General features: G+C 39.6%; 1 protein-coding gene across 11 annotated transcripts in view; it reads left to right on the forward strand.

The window, feature by feature from the left end:
• The window catches only part of MAP7 (microtubule associated protein 7), a 178,942-nt gene that overhangs the window by 65,055 nt on the left and 95,130 nt on the right, over positions 1-18,757 (forward strand). Inside the window, exon 1 of one of the 11 annotated variants that reach the window (XM_040449086.1) lies at positions 8,162-8,335. The exons of the other annotated variants lie outside the window; for them this stretch is intronic. Coding sequence (XP_040305020.1) covers positions 8,314-8,335 — 22 coding nt within the window. The 5' untranslated portion in view covers positions 8,162-8,313. Of the gene's footprint in view, positions 1-8,161; positions 8,336-18,757 lie in introns of those variants that run through there. 11 annotated transcript variants of the gene reach the window in all.

The following is an 18,757-nucleotide window of genomic DNA, read 5'->3' on the forward strand; positions in this document are numbered from 1 at the left end:
GACAGAATGGTGAGGCTGGTTGAGCCAAGGCTGCTTGCCCAATGTGTCGAGTAGGCTGCTAAGCCCGACTCTATTTAATAGGAGAAAACCCTATACTATTTGAATGCTCTTATTTCCTGGTCACTTGCCACAGGGTCATAAGCCTCTTATAGTTTGGTCATGCATATAAATTAGGTTATAAGGTAAAAATTTGTATTTTGAATATACATTTGACATTTTTACTTCTTTCCATCCCCCAACTTCATTATGGCATTACTGGTGCTACTCACTGAGGACAGTATAATGTCTGGGGCTAGTGGATGGGAGAGAAAAGGCTGAATGATCATGGGCTGGGATATATAAAAAAGGAAACCTCAAATTGTGGGGGTTTTTAATATATATTTTAATGTTTATTTTGAGAGAGAGAGAGAGAGAGAGAATGCACACAGGGCAGGGAGGGGCAGAGAGAGAGGGAGAGAGAGAATCCCACAGGCTCTGCACTGTCAGTACACAGCCCAACACGGGGCTCAATCCCGTAAACTATGAGATCATGACCTGAGCCTAAATCAAGAGGCATCAACCAACTGAGCAACCCAGGCGCCCCTCAAATTGTATTTTTTTAATGTTTTTATTTTTAATTTTTTTTAACATTTTATTCATTTTTGAGACAGAGAGAGACAGAGCATGAATGGGGGAGGGGCAGAGAGAGGGAGACACAGAATTGGAAGCAGGCTCCAGGCTCTGAGCCATCAGCCCAGAGCCTGACGCGGGGCTCGAACTCATGGACCGCGAGATTGTGACCTGAGCCGAAGTCGGCCGCCCAACCGACTGAGCCACCCAGGCGCCCCTAATGTTTTTATTTTTGAGACAGACAGAGAGAGAGAGAGAGAGAGAGAGAAACAAGTGGGGGAGGGGCAGAGAGAGAGAGGGGCAGAGGATCCAAAGCAGGCTCTGTTCTGACAGTAGCGAGCCTGATGTAGGACTTGAACTCATGAACCGTGAGATCATGACCTGAGCCAAAGTTAGACACTCAACCACCTGAGCCACCCAGGCGCTCAACCAGCTGAGCCACCCAGGTGCCCCATCAAATGATGTTTACTTGTTTTTTTTAAGTGAAAGATGTAAGACGTTTTGTACAAGAGTTTCTTACATACACAGACAATTTTAGTTCCCTGAAACTACTGAGACGTTTCAGGCCCAAGTTCTGAAGGCAGATACCTGAAAATATTACATTGGTTTTGGGTTGAAGAAATAGTTAATGTCCCTTTTGAAACTAGGTCAAGTTTTTTAACTTTATCTTCTGCTCTAACTCAGGACCCCAGCTGTCAGGCTCCCCCAGAAATTTACAACAAAAGATGGAGAGCTCCTCTAATACTTAGTTACAAATCCCTCATGTGGAAGTGGACATTTAAAGCTTTGAGAAGTCATAAAAAACATGTGGAGAGATAGCTCAGCAGAAATTCTTTTCCTTGAAAGAAGCAATTGACCCTTTCTAGCAGCTTTATAGCCCCAGTGATCCAGACTGGGCAACTTGACTTTGCCAAAATGTTTAGTAAGAACTGTTGTTACAAGCATAAAAAATTTAAGTGACTTCCGTGTAATTACCCCTAAACTACTGTGCCTCCTTGCAGGTGCCACAGAAAAGCTGGTTATAGCCTGGAACATGTCTGTAGTGGGACAGGAAGAAGGTTGAGAGGGTTTCATTACTGGTATGATGAAAAGGTATCAATGTAAGATAAAACTATCTCTTATTAGCTTGGTAAAACGTAGAGTTTTGGCCATTCCTGTGAAGCATAGAACAGAAAGGAAAATTACTTCTGCAATTTGAGGTCAGCATACAGGACTCCAGGGTTATGTAAATGTGGATTTTAAGAAACAGACAAACATGTTGTGCAATTTTCAAGAACACATTCTTGGGAGACTATAGATGCTGGAGAGGGTGTGGAGAAACAGGAACCCTCTTGCACTGTTGGTGGGAATGCAAACTGGTGCAGCCACTCTGGAAAACAGTGTGGAGGTTCCTCAAAAAATTAAAAATCGATCTATGCTATGACCCAGCAATAGCACTGCTAGGAATTTACCCAAGGGATACAGGAGTGCTGATGCATAGGGGCACTTGTATCCCAATGTTCATAGCAGCACTTTCAACAATAGCCAAATTATGGAAAGAGCCTAAATGTCCATCAACTGATGAATGGATAAAGAAATTGTGGTTTATACATACAATGGGATACTACTTGGCAATGAGAAAGAATGAAATATGGCCTTTTGTAGCAACGTGGATGGAACTGGAGAACGTTATGCTAAGTGAAATAAGTCACACAGAGAAAGACAGATACCATATGTTTTCACTCTTACGTGGATCTTGAGAAACTTAACAGAAGACCATGGGGGAGGGGTAGGGGGAAAAAAAGTTACAGAGAGGGAAGGAGGCAAACCACGAGACTCTTAAAAACTGAGAATAAACTGAGGGTTGATGGGGGGTGGGAGGGAGGGGAAAGTGGGTGATGGGCATTGAGGAGGGCACCTGTTGGGATGAGCACTGGGTGTTGTATGGAAACCAATTTGACCATAAATTTCATATTAAAAAAAAAAAAGAAAAGGAGAATAAAACATTGTTGCATGGAATCCACTTTTTACAGAACTGACTGACCTGCTCCGATAACCAGCTCGTGCACCTTCTGTCACTCTCCAGGGCACTACAAAGTGGAAGCTAAAAAGCAGCTTCTTCCTTTTCCCAGCATCCTCTGGGGACTGTCTAAAGGAAAAAGAGAGTGGAGTAAGATAACTTTTGGGAAGGAAAGTAAAACAGAGTGCTAGGTGCATTATAAATGTTGAAATCAACAAATTACCTCCCAAAGCTACACTCACTACTCTTTGAACACAGAGGAAATGGAAAAAATCAACAATTAAGAGTAAGATGGGGGGTGGTGTCTGGAGAAAGTGACATATTGCAGTGTTCCTCAACTGACATTGTGGTTAGGAGCAAGTTGCCATGGGATTTGAAGCAGTTCAGAAGTCTTCAAGTAAGACCCATCATGATCAAAATCAGTGTATGACAGACAGTCTAAGCGAACTGGGTCTTTTAATTACGCGTACCAAATCGGGATGGTTTTTAGTTTTTAAAAATTTCAGCGAAACTTAAGTTCCTTTATAAATTGAATCTCTGCTTTTACTTTTCCATAAACAAAATCTGTTTCTTACTGTTTGCCTTCTAAAATAGCAATAGACACGGTCCAAACATTTTATATTAAACACCAAATTTGACCAAACACCCAGAGTTTTTAAACTGTGCCATTTTGATAATTGTGATAATCAAATCTAGTATATGTGATTTTTTTAATGTAAAATATTTGCAGATATTCAGGAAAAGATTTTAAATTCTTAGAAATAACAAGAATACTCTCTACATACTAAATGCTTTTCTGGTCTAAGGACTTAGACTGTCCATGTTCTTCAAACTATTGATAGAACCACTAGATTTTCGTCCATACATTTATGTATTCATTCATATACTTGTTATTACATGCACACACACACACCCCTCTGATGTTTTCTAAGGAGTGCAAAACAATGCTGGATCACAGTTTTCTGTGGAATAAAGCTTTGTTTAAAAAAAAAAAAAAGCAGATGCAGCTTAACATCTTATTAACATAAGAACTGTTGTTTTATAAGAACTGTTGTGTTGTTTTTCCTGTTAGTAGCCAAAGTTGAGGAAAAATAAGAAAAACAAAGAGGAAGCAGGGTGAGTAAATAGCACATTTGATGAGGGTGTCCTCACCTTGTCAAGGCAAGGTTCTCTGAGGCGTTAAGGGTGATAGTGGGGACGCAGATGGGAGCAAAGAGCTAGTGAACCAACCATCATCTCTTCTACAGAGCAATTTTAGGAAGCCCCTGAGAGACACAGGTAGTCAATGAACAGGAATTGAGGGAGTTGACAAAAGGGAAGAGGCTGGATTCCTCAGAGTCATGGCAAACTGTTCTGTAATCAAGTTGGTAATTCACCAACTGTGCCATTACGAAATATTTACCATATTTTATACTGAGGATTATTATGTAATATAAATAAATATTAATTTCCCTTTAATGTTTTAGGATTTATGTATTTATTACTTTTTGGAAATTATTATATTTTAAAACTGATTTCCATTCCCTTAAATCTGAATTATAAACTGTCATTTCTGCCTTCATTTACCGGCCAGTATCCTGCACTGGTACTGTTTTGCTATGTATTAAAAATGAAACCAAAAATGAATGGGTAAGCTGAGGCCTTAATTTTGAGAAAATAAGAACAGTGATGTGTGGGGTTAGAAATGGGCCTCTTTCTAAGGTAGTTACCGTGCAGTTGCAGTTTGAGATGAGATGTCATTGACGGTGCCCCCTGCTCCACATGCTGGGGCACAGACGTCTCCTTGAGCCACTTCTCCCATAAAACCCTTTATTCTCTTTCCTCCCTTGTTAGCATTCAGCTGTTTTTCTGGATGAATGCGCCACCATTTAGTTCCAAACTCTTGTTCCTGAGGGAAGAGTGGCACACTGTCTCCACACAATGTCACCTCCTGTCTTCCCTGCCTGTCTTCTCTCCTCGTGGTACCAGCCCTTTCCCGTCATCAGGCGACCCTAGCCTCATGCTTCCTGGCTGCTCGGAAGTGAGAAGTCACCTACTTAGGGTGCTGATGCTGTAGGAGGTCATGGTGTAGGGATTAGGCTTCTAGTTCAACAAGTTACTCCCTTGTAGAAATCGGAGTCCTCACCTATAAAATTGACATGATAACAGGGTTGTTGTGAGATTAGACCAGTTCCTGTGTGTTGTGTATGCTGTGCCACTCTTTGGAAGAATCTTCTCCTCCCCTCATCTGGCTACTTCCTATGGGTAAAGGCCCTGAGAACAATGTCTGACGTATAATAGATCAAGAGTTTAAATTTTTTTTTTTTAATGTTTATTTCTGAGAGAGGCTGTGCAAGTGGGAAAGGGGCAGAAAGAGAGGGAGACAGCTGATAGCACAGAGCCTGATGTGGAGCTCGAACTCAGGAACCGCGAGATCGTGACCTAAGCCAAAGTTGGACACATACCTGACGGAGGCACCCAGGCGCCCCAAAAGATCAGGAGTTCAAGGGGTTGCTTTTATTTACCGTGGCATGGGGGGAAGGAATCTGTGCTTTGTAAGGCAGGCTTTTCTTCTGTTACCCCTACTCTTTCCTAACAATGTCAGCTGTGCACACAGCTGGTCAGTATGGAAGGATGGATGTGATGGCAGGGATGGGCATTGTGGAGAATTTCTGAGGAAATTGGATGGAAAGTAGAAATAGAAGAGGCTTAGGGAAAGTAGCCAGGTGAGGGGAGAAGATTCTTCCAGGGAGTGGTGGCAGCGTGTTCAACACTGATCATGTGAGGAGAACCAAGTTCAGGGAAACACCACCGACCACAGCCGTCTGTAAGGCCAGAGAGGAGCTTGCTTCCAGGGAGACCCATAGCAGGCTGTGCTGCCGGAGTGTGGTGAGAAAGACAGCTGTGAGGTCCTGGAGACCTGCTGGTCTTTCGTGCCAAGGGGGCTGGAGTTTATCCTGGGGAAACTGAGGCATTCAAAGAAGTTACACGATCATATTTGCATTATAGAAATGTTAGTGTCACGGCTGTGTCAGCGACTGGTTTTGTGGGCTCAACGCTTGGAAGGCCATCCATAGGCCAGTTAGGAGACTCTCGTGACAACTTCCTGTTCCCTCAGAAGTTCTTCTAATCTCCCATCAACTGGGAAACAGATCACCAAGCTAGTTACATTGAGTCTGAAATATGAATACAGGTTCTGAGGGAGGGAATGATAGGTTTTTTAAATTTGTGAATGGGAATTACTTTTTGTTTGATAAATTCCCAGTTCCTGTCTTCTGTTTAAATCAGCTGTCAGGTGATTTAAGGTCTCACTCTTAATATTAATGGAGCCCTACTGAATATATGGGTGTAGAATTATGGGAAAGTTGATATTTTAATAACAGGCCTCAAAAGTTCCTGAAATTAAAGCCAATACAGTCCTTTGGTTAGTGCTTATTACTTCCTCATGAATTTCTTTGCTCCGATTAGGCAGAATTGGAGAATTCTTCCACTTCTTCAGAAATTCAGGCAGTCTTTGAATATTACTTATACCCCAGCCCATTCTACCGAACATGACCACAGAGTAGTTTGTGAGGCATGGTCTGTGGCTTCCAGTCCCAGTGTAGCAGACGTGGACCCATCTTTCTTGTTGTGTCCGTCTCCTATCTCCCTTGCAGCATTAAGGTCTACTGGAAAAACAAAAAAAAACACCAGTGCATCAGTTGGAAGACATGGGGGACATAAACAGACACATAGCAGAAGAAGATGGCCTGCTATCCAGCACCCTCCTGCAGGAGCCGGGCTTGGAGGGGAAGCAAGGGGGAAGGTCACCATTGATTTGGAGCCACTAGAACTGTGATTTTTTTTTTTTTTTAAACCAAGGGTAATTTTGCCCCCATCTCCCCTCCCTTCCAGGGATATTTGGCCATGCCTGAAGACATTCTATTTATTTATTTATTTATTTATTTTAATGTTTATTTTTTGAGAGAAAGAGAAACAGTGTGAATGGGGGAGGGGGAAAGAGAGAGAGATAGAGAGAGAGAGAGAGACAGAATCCAAAGCAGGCTCCAGGCTCTCAGCTGTCAGCACAAAGCCCGATGTGGGACTTGAACTCATGAACCAGCAGATCATGACCTGAGCCAAAGTCGGACGCTTAGCTGACTGAGCCACCCAGGTGCCCCTGCAGAAGCTTTTTGATCATCTTCGCTCTGGGTGTGGGCGGTGGTGGTGGTGGTGCTGTTAGCATATACAGTATGTCCTAGAATGCTGCTAACCATCCTGTAGTGTCCTGCAAAGCTTCCTCCCCTTCCCCTGCCACTCACATCAAAGATTATCCTGTCTAAAATACCAGTAGTGCAAGGGTTGAGAAACTTTGCACTAGAGGTGTTGTCTATATGGGCTGTGTTTGGAAATGTAAGCATCTGGTTGGGGGAAATGGTGGTACTTAGGCAGCCTTGGAGATGTTGGGGTGGTGCCGGACTACAACTGACATTGCACTGGCTCTTAGTAGTTTCTAGTTCTCGGGGCATTAAAACAGGTTGATTGCCAAGTCCAGTGGGTGCCTGACCCTCAAACCTCTTAGAAATCCTCTGTGTCCAGTTTCTTTAGTGGGTCAAGTCCTGCTAGTCAGGAAGGATTAAAAGCTTGTATTTTCTTCTAGAAATTGTATTTCCTTCTTCAAATGGGACCAGTTGCTCACCCAAATTCACTTAGTTCATTGATTTTAATCAAAGTATTCTGGCCCCCATGGCACATGTGTTTAAATCATATAAGGGCCCAGGAAGGACTTGACATGACCCTTTTTCCTCAGTTTCCCCTCTTTGCCCTTAGACAAAAGCCATTCTTAAGATAAGTCTAAGGTAAAACTGTGATAGAAATTTTGAGTCCAATATTTACAGTGCAATTTATCACTGGCTTTTTCTTAAAAAAAAAAGAGAGAAGTATAGGTTCCCAGAATTTATCTAAAAGTAATTTCAAAAACTTCAGCATTTCTATTCATTGACTGTTCCTCTCCTCTGTGAAGACCTTCAGAATTTCCCAAACTTGCTAAAGTGAGTCAGTCTATTGGAAACTTCTGAAGAGAAGCAAAACTTCATTTCACATGGCCTTTCATCAGCTCCATGCCTATTCTCAGGGAAGAGGGAAGAACAGAGGTCTCTCTCTGCCTGACTGACCCTAAGTGAGCGCCTTTTCAGATGCCTTTGGTATGGGAACAAAATCAGCCATAATCTTCAGGGTTTTAAATGTCATTTTCGATACATCAGGAGACCAAAAGGCAGAAAAGTCTGGGAAAATAATAAATAACACTTAGATGGTTTGGGAAAGCAATTAAGTTTTTAATTATGTGCTTAACGCACATCCTGTTTGGGGCCCCAGCTGAGTTTGAATCCTTGTGCTTGAACTGATGTTTAGCAACCATTTCTTAACCAGGAAGGGCCTCCCCGACTCCCAGCCCACACCCATTTGAGCTTCACTGGCTCTTTTGAACAGAAGCCATTCTCACTTTTTACTTGGTTCAGTGAACAAGGTTACTGTGTAAAAGCAGTGTCTGTGGAGCTGTGGGTCTCACTGCCCTTGTGCCTCCCCCCCCCACCCCCAAGTGTACCTCAAGCTGTGTGAGGCGGAATACTTAGGATGATTAAAAGGGCCCTTCACTGATGATTTGGTGTTTGCCTGGCTGAGGAGCTCAAAGCAAGAAGACGGAGACATGCAGCCATGTTGCAGCCTATTCCAGAAAGGAATTTAGGATGGGGGACCCTAAGCCAGACTGTAAGTTCTTGGCCTCAGTAAAGAAATTCAGGAGCCAGGCAATCTTTACACTGATTTTTAACACTTAAAACAGGCAACCATACACAGTAGAAAATGTTTTGTTTGGGGGGGAAGAAACGTGCCGATTTTAATGTTCTTAGAGGAAGGAGTGGAAATTGTAATTAAATAGGATGATCTTTGTTTTTTATGTTCTATAGATGATGGGTATATACTTCTGTCTACGTTGTCCTGGAGCCATGGGACAGTTTCTGTGAACATTATGGGCAAACTATCATTATTCTCCCTTTTCCATGTTCCTACTTTTTTTTTTTTTTTTTCTTTTGGGAAAACCCAGAATGAAAGCCCTGACATTTCCTAGAGTCTCCTTAAAGTGCAGATCTGGGCCATCACAAGCTGCACACACACTTGTGCTGCCGTCCAAAGAAATTTTTAGCACGTAATTTATTGATGATTTCTCTCTCTCTTTTTTTAAACATTTGACATGTTTTTAAGTAATCTCTACCCCCAACGTGGGGCTCGGATTCATGACCCTGAGATCAAGAGTCACATACTCTACCAACTGAACCAGCCAGCCAGCCAGGCGCCCCTGATGATTTCTTAATGCTCTTAATATTTGTATCTGGATCAGATCAGGAGAATTTGGGGAAATGATTGTTTTTCTATTTAGAGGGGTATATTTGGAAAGTTCTGTTTTTTTCCTGCTTGAAAAGAAAAATCTTATTTCCCTTGCCTACCTTTTGGTTTCTTTGGGTTTTTTTTGTTGTTGTTGTTCTTGTTGTTGTTTTAAATCAAACGTTGCCTATATTTCCCTTTTGGATTTCTCTTCAGCAGAATGCTTTCATTTCCTCAACACGTAAACAGTGACTCACATGGGCCTTTACAGATAAAACTATAGGCATTGGAATCTTACTAGTACCTGTTGGGGTTACTTTTATCCCCCTATTTTCCTCTCTAGAAGTTTCTCGATGTAGATGTTTTATCAAATTTTATTTTTCAGAACAATAAAGATACTTTACTCACTAAATTACTTGTCCTTACAAAATATTATGTATCTTCATTTTCATAGGTAATATTTGTAAATTTTGTCATAAAAACACATCTGATCTAGGAAAGAAAGGTTATATATAGTGTCAGTATCCAGTAACCATTAGGAGATGGAGTGTGGTGTGTATAAATGATTTGCTTTTGGTATTTTAGGATTATAAAACGAGTCAGAGTGGCATATTAGATATATCTTTGTAGCTAGATCTGACTTTTCCTTTTACCTTTGACACTTAATAGCTCTGTGACTTCAGACAAGGTATTTATATTCTATAAGTGTGTTGGTATCATTATTACACAATGAGAATTATCTCTAATTTGCAGGATTGTATGTACTTGAAAGAAATAAGATGCCTTACTTAATGCCCAATTCCCCAGGAAAAAAAATATATCAGTGTTATTAATGTGTGTATTAAGTCATTTTCTGTTCCATTAACTCACTTTCCAATTCATTTTGTACTTAATGACTATTTTTTGGAGACCTATCTTTCTGTGTGGAAAGCATATTTATGTATAGTACTGAAGTATTAGGATTAGACATAGTCGCACACACAATAAGCACTGATTTTCATAATGAATTATTCAAGTGTGATAAAATAAGATTGCGTCAATCAAATGAAACTCAGGTTACTCAGTAAGAAAGTAGGAAAAATGTCTCTGTACACTCCGTGGCATCCGCTCCGCTCATTCATGAAAGCCCACACAGCTGTGGGAACAGAACCTGTTGTCGACATCAAGCTGCTATGGAATAACTGTAGGAGTTATGAGTGACCCCCCCCCCCGCCCGCCAGACAAAAACTGTTCTCTGTAATTATCCGACCTGTCCTCACCTTCGTACTTATCATTGTCTGATGTAATAATGTGTACTGTGTTCCCACGCTGCGATGTATGCTTGATGGCAGCAGGGAGTTTTGTCGGTTTCGTTCACTGCAAGAGCACCTGCCAACCTAATCAATCTATGGAGTTAATGCATCAGTCCCTAGTCTGCAGTAGGGCCACGCCTACTCTTTATAAAACACACAAGGTAACAAAATCGAGGATGCAGTTTTATAGCTAAAATAAAGAGCCTCATAAAAGCACTAGCAGTTTGTTCCAACTTTTGGAAGAAAGGAAAAAGTCAGCACGAAATGTTACCATCTTCTGTTACAGATGATTAACGGTGTGCCAAGCAGAACAGAAAACCAAAAAGTTTACTTCCTTTGTGAAAAATAATTAAAGTACGGACTCTAGTGAAATAATTTTGTGATAAAAGGCCAGGTCAAAGGTGAAATAAGCTCCTTCCCCTAAGCCCCGCGCGAGGTCCATGCTCTGCTCCAGAGAGGTCGCCCCTTCCACACACTCCGTGCTGTTCAACACACCCTGGCAAACTCAAGCTCCTTCACCAGGAATATTATGTTGGCATATTTTTTAAAAGCTACAAGTCATGTGAAATGAGGCTTTCGAAAAACACTAGCCATTCTCAAAGTTACAGTGAATCTATACTTCTATGAAGAAGATAAAATGTTGTACTTTAGAGTCAAAACACCAGATTTCCACTCACTCTTTTTTTTTTGTTATTTATTTATTTTTTTAATTTACATCCAAGTTAGTTAGCATATGGTGCAACAGTGATTTCAGGAGTAGATTCCTTAATGCCCTTACCCATTTAGCCCATCCCCCTTCCCATAACCCCTTCAGCAACCCTCAGTTTGTTCTCCATATTTATGAGTCTCTTCTGTTTTGTCCCCCTCCCTGTTTTGATATTATTTTTGCTTCCCTTCCCTTAGGTTCATCTGTTTTGTATTCCTCATTTGAGTGAAGTCATATGATATTTGTCTTTCTCTAAGTTTGCTTAGCATAATACCCTCTAGTTCCATCCATGTAATTGCAAATGGCAAGATTTCATTTTTTTTGATTGCCAAGTATACTCCATTATATATATATAATATATATGTATATATGTATATATATACACACACACATATATATACACACACATATACACATATATACCACATTTTCTTTATCCATTCATCTGTTGATGGACATTGGGTTCTTTCCATACTTTGCCTATTGTCAATAGTGCTGCTGTAAACATCAGGGTGCATGTGCCCCTTCGAAACAGCATACCTATATCCCTTGGATATGCACCTAGTAGTGCAATTGCTGGGTCTTACGGTAGTTCTATTTTTAGTTTTTTGAGGAACCTTCATACTGTTTTCCAGAGTGGCTAGAGCACCAGCTTGCATTGCCACCAACAATGCATAAGAGCTCCTCTTCACATCCTCACCAACATCTGTTGTTGCCTGAGTTGTTAATGTTAGCCATTGTGACAGGTGTGAGGTGGTATCTCATTGTCGTTTTGATTTGTATTTCCCCGATGATGAGTGATGTTGAGTATTTCTTCATGTGTCGGTTGGCCATCTGGATGTCTTCTTTGGAGAAGTGTCTATTCACGTCTTTTCCCCATTTCTTCCGGGGATTATTTGCTTTTTGGGTGTTGAGTTTGAGAAGTTGTTTATAGATTTTGGATACTAACCCTTTATCTTAGATGTCATTTGCAAATACCTTCTCCCATTCTGTCAGTTGCCTTTTAGTTTTGCTGATTGTTTCCTTCGCTGTGCAGAAGCTTTTTATTTTGCTGAGGTCCCAATAGTTCATTTTTGCTTTTGTTTCCCTTGCCTCTGGAGATGTGTTGAGTAAGAAGTTGCTGTGGCCAAGGTCGAAGAGGTTTTTGCCTGCTTTCTCCTCGAGGATTTTGATGGCTTCCTGTCTTACATTGAGGTCTTTCATCCATTTTGAGTTTATTTTTGTGTATGGTGTAAGAAAGTGGTCCAGGTTCATTTTTCTGCATGTCACTGACCAGTTTTCCCAGCACCATTTGCTGAAGAGACTGTCTTTATTCCATTGGATATTCTTTCCTGCTTTGTCAAAGATTAGTTGGCCATACGTTTGTGGGTCCATTTTTGGGTTCTCTATTCTTTTCTATTGATCTGAGTGTTTGTTTTTGAGCCACACACTCACTCTTACACTGTGTGACCACAGGCAAATCCCAATTGACCTTTCTAAGCCTCTTTTCCCTCCTCTAAAGGGCAACAGTCATGCCTGCCTTAATCAAGTTAAGATGGTCAAGTAAGTTAATACCCAAGAAAGTGATTTATAATCCATAAAGCAAATTATACAGTGGTACTTGAAGATATACTAAAAAACAGTGCAAGCTATTTTCTTAAATGAAAAATTTAATCACTTTATGACTATATATATATTCTTTATTTGTCAAAGTATCATTAATTAGGGGAGGAAAAACCCACCAAAACAGTAAGAAGACCAAGGTACAGTTTTTAATGCCAAGGTACATTTTTTAATACATATATATGTGTATGTATATATATGTGTGTGTGTGTGTGTGTATACATATATATATATATATATATATTTAAATTTAGAAAAAACTGGCATAGTGGCTAAAATACTAGATTTTAAAGCCAAATTGTTGATGATTTTACCCATGATTTAGCTATATATGTCAGACAAATTTCTTAACTTTTTTGAGCCTTGGCTTCCTTCTCTCAATGGTGGGGAGAATATTACCTCAATGTAAGCTTACTATGAAGAATAAATCGAATGAGAGCAAGTGCTTAAAGCATCTAGTACAGTCTGGAACAAAATAGATGTTTAATAAATGGTGATTGTGTTTGTGGTTCTTGATTCTTTATAAATATCATTGAGTATATGATTTGTTTCTTAAATCATATGGTACCAAACTTTTAAAATATATTAGTTAGCCACTATTACTATATATGAAAATCTAATAGAATTTTTCCCAGAGAAAATGATCCTCTAATTATCCATAACTTCCACTTTTCTGGGCCTGAGGATATTTAGATTAAGTAGCCTTTGAAACAAGAATCAGTACAATTAAATTTTCCAAAAGCTATCATTCACTCACCTAAACCTCCTGAGATCTCAAAATATGTTAGGTAGAATTTAACTTATCCTTCCATAACAAAACACAGATGTTCATAAAGGGTGTTTCAAGGACAGAAATTAAAAATTCTCTGAGAAATGCGTGTTGCTCGTGAATCTCCTATGCTCTCCAGCCAGAGTTGCTCAAGTTTAAACATAAAAATCTGCTGGATATGTTCTAGCATGAAATAGAATGAAAGGCTGGGGGGGAAACTTTCATCAACAAGAAGGGCATGAGGGTAGTAATGCATATTGTCATACAACCTAAAGGTGTGTAAGTTCCAAGACTGACTTTATTTAGTCTGAGATGCACATCTATTAAAAGTCACCAATCCTTTCTCAGAGCATTTCAACTGAGTTATTGTCTGGTGAATGATCTCTGAACTAAAGTTTTCGTACTGAATTACCAGCATTGGTATACTGTCTTGACAGTATAATTTACTTTTCTTATCAGAACTTCAAGGTGACATAAATAAATAAATTTCAGTTGAACTATAAACCAATTTCAAAACTTAGGTTAAGTTTTTAATATATGGGAATCAGTTCTCCATTAGAAAGTAGTTTCCTACGACGACCTTTTCTATTTAAAAAGATCATGCCATAATCCATTTCTGGATTGTAATCTGGTGGGTGATACAAATGAATTCTTAGTATCTTATCACAGACAGAATAAAATAATGTTGCCTGAACAGCAAGTAACGTGTGACATGTGATGAAAGACCAAGAAGGTAAAGTTAATATTTAAGCTTTAATCCACTATTGGCAGTGGAACATTGTCCTGTTTTTCTGTAACACAAGAGCTCTAAAGTACGGTCAAAGATTAACATTTTTATATAACATTTTATGAAGAATTCTTTGAATATTTGAATTTTGTGTTTTCTGGTAACCAAAATACATAATTTAAATATATAAGTATTTAAGTTTAATGTTTTTATAATAAAATGCTATCAATACTAGCCAAAGGTTATGGTCAGGGTGAAAAGTAAAACAAGTATGTCACCCAATAATTTTAGTTGGATTACAAAATTATCAAGAACTAAGTGAAAGCTGTTCAACATGCATGAAGTATGTCTACATATGTGAGAGTTTTCTTAGTTCTCAAACACATAGAGTTTGGCATATTAAATATTCTTAAGTACATTCCTAAATATTTATGTATTAAGTATTTTTACATGTATATAGTGAGTATTAGGAATAAGATGGGGCCCTTGTACTACAGCAGCTCAGGTGTGTCAGCTTTGCGTGGTGTTTTAGAGTTTTCATATAAATTATATAATCTGTAACCAATAGCAACTGAGTTAACTAAAATTCTGCTGTAGAAACCTAAGAAAGACACACACCTGAGAATACATGAAATGGAAATGATGTGGGTCATCCGGTATAGAAGAGGGCTGTGTTCTTCAGGAACTATTAAATCAATTGTGCTGTAGGCTTCAAGCAGTTAGTTTTCTGAAATGGATCTTTGCTGTATGTCACTATACCTAATTAAACAGCAATTCCACAGCTACCTCCTAGCAACAGATGTGTTAAATGGTCCCATGATGACGGATGAGGCTGGGTTCTCCCAAGTCACAGCTCAGGAGATTTTAAGTTTGCTTGTATAGGATATCTCACTCATCCTACTGTGCTTTGCAGATATTGTTTGTTTTTTTTAAATTGGAGGTTTCTGGCAATCCAGCACGTTGATCAGCGCCATTTTCCCAACAGCATTTGCTCAGCCCTCATGTCTCTCTTCCAGTTCAGTGTGGTAATTCTTGCAATAATACAGACTTTTTCATTATTATATTTGTCATGGTGATCTGTGATCAGTGACCTGTGGTGTTACACTATAGTTGTTTTGGGATACCACAAACTGCCCCCACACAAGATGGCGAGCTTAGAAGATAAATGGGGGTGTTCTGACTCCATGACCAGCCATTCCCTCGTCTCTCTCCCCCTCCTTGGGCCTCCCTATTCCCTAAGACATAACATATTGAAATTAGGCCAATTAATAACCCTACAATGGTCTCTAATTGTTCAAGTGAAAAGAAGAATCACATGTCTTTCACTTTAAATCAAAAGCTAGAAGTGGTTATGCTTAGTGAGGAAGGCATTTTGAAAGCTGAGAGGAGCCAAAAGCTAGGACTCTTGTGCCAAACAGCAAAGCTGTGAATGCAAAGGAAAAGTTCTTTTTTATTTTTTAATTTTTTTTCTTGTTTATTATTTTTTATTATTTTTGAGAGAGAAAGTGCAAGCAGGTGAGGGGCAGAGAGAGAGGGAGATCGAGGTTCTGAAGTGGGCTCTGGGCCGACAATTGGAACTCACGAACTGTGAGATCATGACCTGAGCCGAAGTTGGACGCTTAACTGACTGAGCCACCCAGGTGCCCCAAAGGAAATTTCTTGAAGGAAATTAAAAGTGCTACTCCAGTGAACACATGAATGATAATAAAGCAAAACCACTTTATGCTGATACAGAGAAAATTTTAATGGCCTGGATAGAAGATCAAACCAGCCACAACATTCCCTCAAGCCAAAGCCTAATCCCAAGAAAGGTCTTAACCCTCATCAGTTCTGAGAGAGGTGAGAAAGCTGGAGAAGAAAAGTTTGCTGCTAGGGGCACCTGGGTGACTCAGTCGGCTGAGCATCCGACTTCGGCTCAGGTCATGATCTCACAGTTCATGGGTTCGAGCCCCACGTTGGGCTCTGTGCTGACAGCTCAGAGCCTGGCTCCTGCTTCAGATTCTGTGTCTCCCTCTCTCTGCCCCTTCCCTGCTCGCATTCTGTCTCTCTCTCTCAAAAATAAATAAACCTTAAAAAATTAAAAAAGCAAAAAGTTTGCTGCTAGCAGAGACAGGTGCATGAGGCTTAAGGGAAGAAGCCATTCCCATAACATAAAAGTGCAAGATGAAGCAGCAAGTGCTGATGTAGAAGCTGCAGCAAGTTCTCCAGAAGATTTGCTGAGATCATTCATGAAGGTGGCTACACTAAACCAGTTTTTCAATGTAGATGAAACAGCCTTCTGTTGGAAAAAGATGCCATCTAGGACTTCCTTAGCTAGAGAGAAGTCAGTGCCTGGCTTCAAAGCTTCAAAAGACAGACTGACTCTCTAGTTAGGGGCTAGTGCACCCGGTGACTTTAAGTTGAATCCAGTGCTCACTTAATCATTACAGATTTCCTAGGGCCCTTAAGAATTACACTAAATCTACTCTGCCTGTGCTCCGTAAATGGAACAAGAAAGCTTGGGTGATAGCACATCTGTTTACAACATGATTTACTAAATATTTTAAGCCCACTTTTGAAATCCGATCAGAAAAAAAAATTACTTTCAAAATATTACTGCTCATTGACAAAGCACCAGTCACCCAAGCGCTCTAATGGAGATGTATGAGATTCGCATTGTTTTCATGGCTGCTAACACAACAGCCATTCTGCAGCCCATGGATCAAGGAGTAATTTCAACTTTCAAGTCTTATTTATGAAATATGTTTCATAAGGCCATAGCTGCCATAGGTAGGGATTCCTCTGATGGAGGTGGGCAAAGTAAATGGAAAACCTTCTGGAAAGGATTCACCATTCTAGATGCCATTAAGAGCATTCATGATTCATGGGAAGAGGCCAAAATATCAACATTAATAGGAGTTTGGAAGAAGTTGATTTCAGTACTCATGGATGACTTTGAGAGGTCCAGGAGTCAGTGGAGGAAGTAACTGCAGATGTGATGGAAAGAGCAGGAGAACCAGAATTAGAAGTGGAGCCTGAAGATGGGACTGAATTGCTATAATCCATGATCAAACTTGAATGGATGAGTTGCTTCTTACAGATGAGCAAAGAAAATGGTTTCTTGAGATGAAATCTACTCCTGGTGAAGATGAGGTGAAGATTGTTGAAATGACAAGTAAGGATTTAGAATTATTATGTGAACTTAGTTCATCAAGCAGCAGCAGGATTTGAGAGGATTGATTTCAGTTTTGGAAGAAAGTCCTGCTATGGGTGAAATGCTATCAACAACATCACATGCTACCAAGAAATTGTTCGTGAAAAGAAGAGTCAATCCATGTAGCAAACTTTATCATTGTCTTATTTTAAGAAATTACCACAGCCACCCCAACCTTCAACAGCCACCACCCTGGTGAGTCAACAGCCATCAACATCAAGGCAAGACCCTCCACCAGCAGAAAGATAATGATTCACTGAAAACTCACATGATGTCTAGCGTTTTTTAGCGTAAAGTATTTTTTAATTATGGTAAGTACATTGTTTTCTTAGACATAATGTATTGCATACTTTACTACAGTATAGTATAAACATAACTTTTATATGGACTGGGAAACCAGAACATTCATTTAACTTGCTTTGTTGTGATATTGGCTTTTTGTGGTAATCTCGAAGTGAACCTGCAAAATCTTTGAGATATGCCCATTGTTTTGAGCACGAAGGATGTGACAGAGGACCCTTCCTACCTACAGGAAATCAGGCAGTCTTTGAAAATGGAAAACAGTAGGAGAGACTCATTTTCTTTTGCTTTCTATGATACGTAAATGGGATTTTGGTGAAGAATCAGGAAGATGAACTAATTTCTAGTGACAAAAATGTTTATTTTCAATTTTTTTATAAACATGCTTCCTAAGGTTGTTTATATATGTGTGTGTATGTATATATATATATATATATATATATATGGTTGTTTATATATATAATGTTTATATGTATATAATATATATAATGTTTATATATATTATATATATATTAAATTATGAAAGTCTAACAAAGCATTACAGCGAGTTTGGCACAAACAGGAAAAATCACCCATAATCCCATCACCTTAATGGAGTCTTCTCAGTTTTCGTGTATTTTCATGTATCAGTTTTCATGTATTCAGCATGAATGTGCATATTTATAATTTAGTTATTTTCATTAAGGGTTACATTATGAGCATGCATGGTACTGCCTAACTTTTAGTACTTTTATTTTTACTAGTTAAGATAATAACCCAAGGAGGGAATATTCTTGACTATTGCTGCTTTTGAGTTTTTACAGTTGTAAGTGTTTGTTGGGGAGGAAAAACATTTCCTTTACTCTTTTAGGTTAAGTCCCTGAGGGCCTGTGAATTGAACAAAGGACAGATTAACAAGAGAAAAAACACAATTTTTATTTTTACCTGCACAGGAGTTCACAGAAAAGAAAGAAAATTCAAAGAAATGAATTTGGACTCAGGGGCACTTATACCATTTTAACAAAGGAAAGGGGGTTTGGGCTTCAGGGGCTGATAAATTGTGAAGTGACAAAATGGAAAATCTACTGAGAAGATAAGAGTTAACGCAGTAAGGTTTGTTTTTGCAAACTCATCTCCGTGCTGTCTGTCTCTGGGGATAAGAGTCACTCTTCTTTTTCTGGTACAAGAAGGGGGGGGGTGATCCTGTCACAGGGGAAATTTATGCCCCTGATTTTCGGCAAA

The sequence above is a fragment of the Herpailurus yagouaroundi genome, unplaced genomic scaffold (genome assembly GCF_014898765.1).
Source record: "Herpailurus yagouaroundi ecotype Mexico unplaced genomic scaffold, PumYag 198, whole genome shotgun sequence".
Lineage (NCBI taxonomy): Eukaryota > Metazoa > Chordata > Mammalia > Carnivora > Felidae > Herpailurus > Herpailurus yagouaroundi.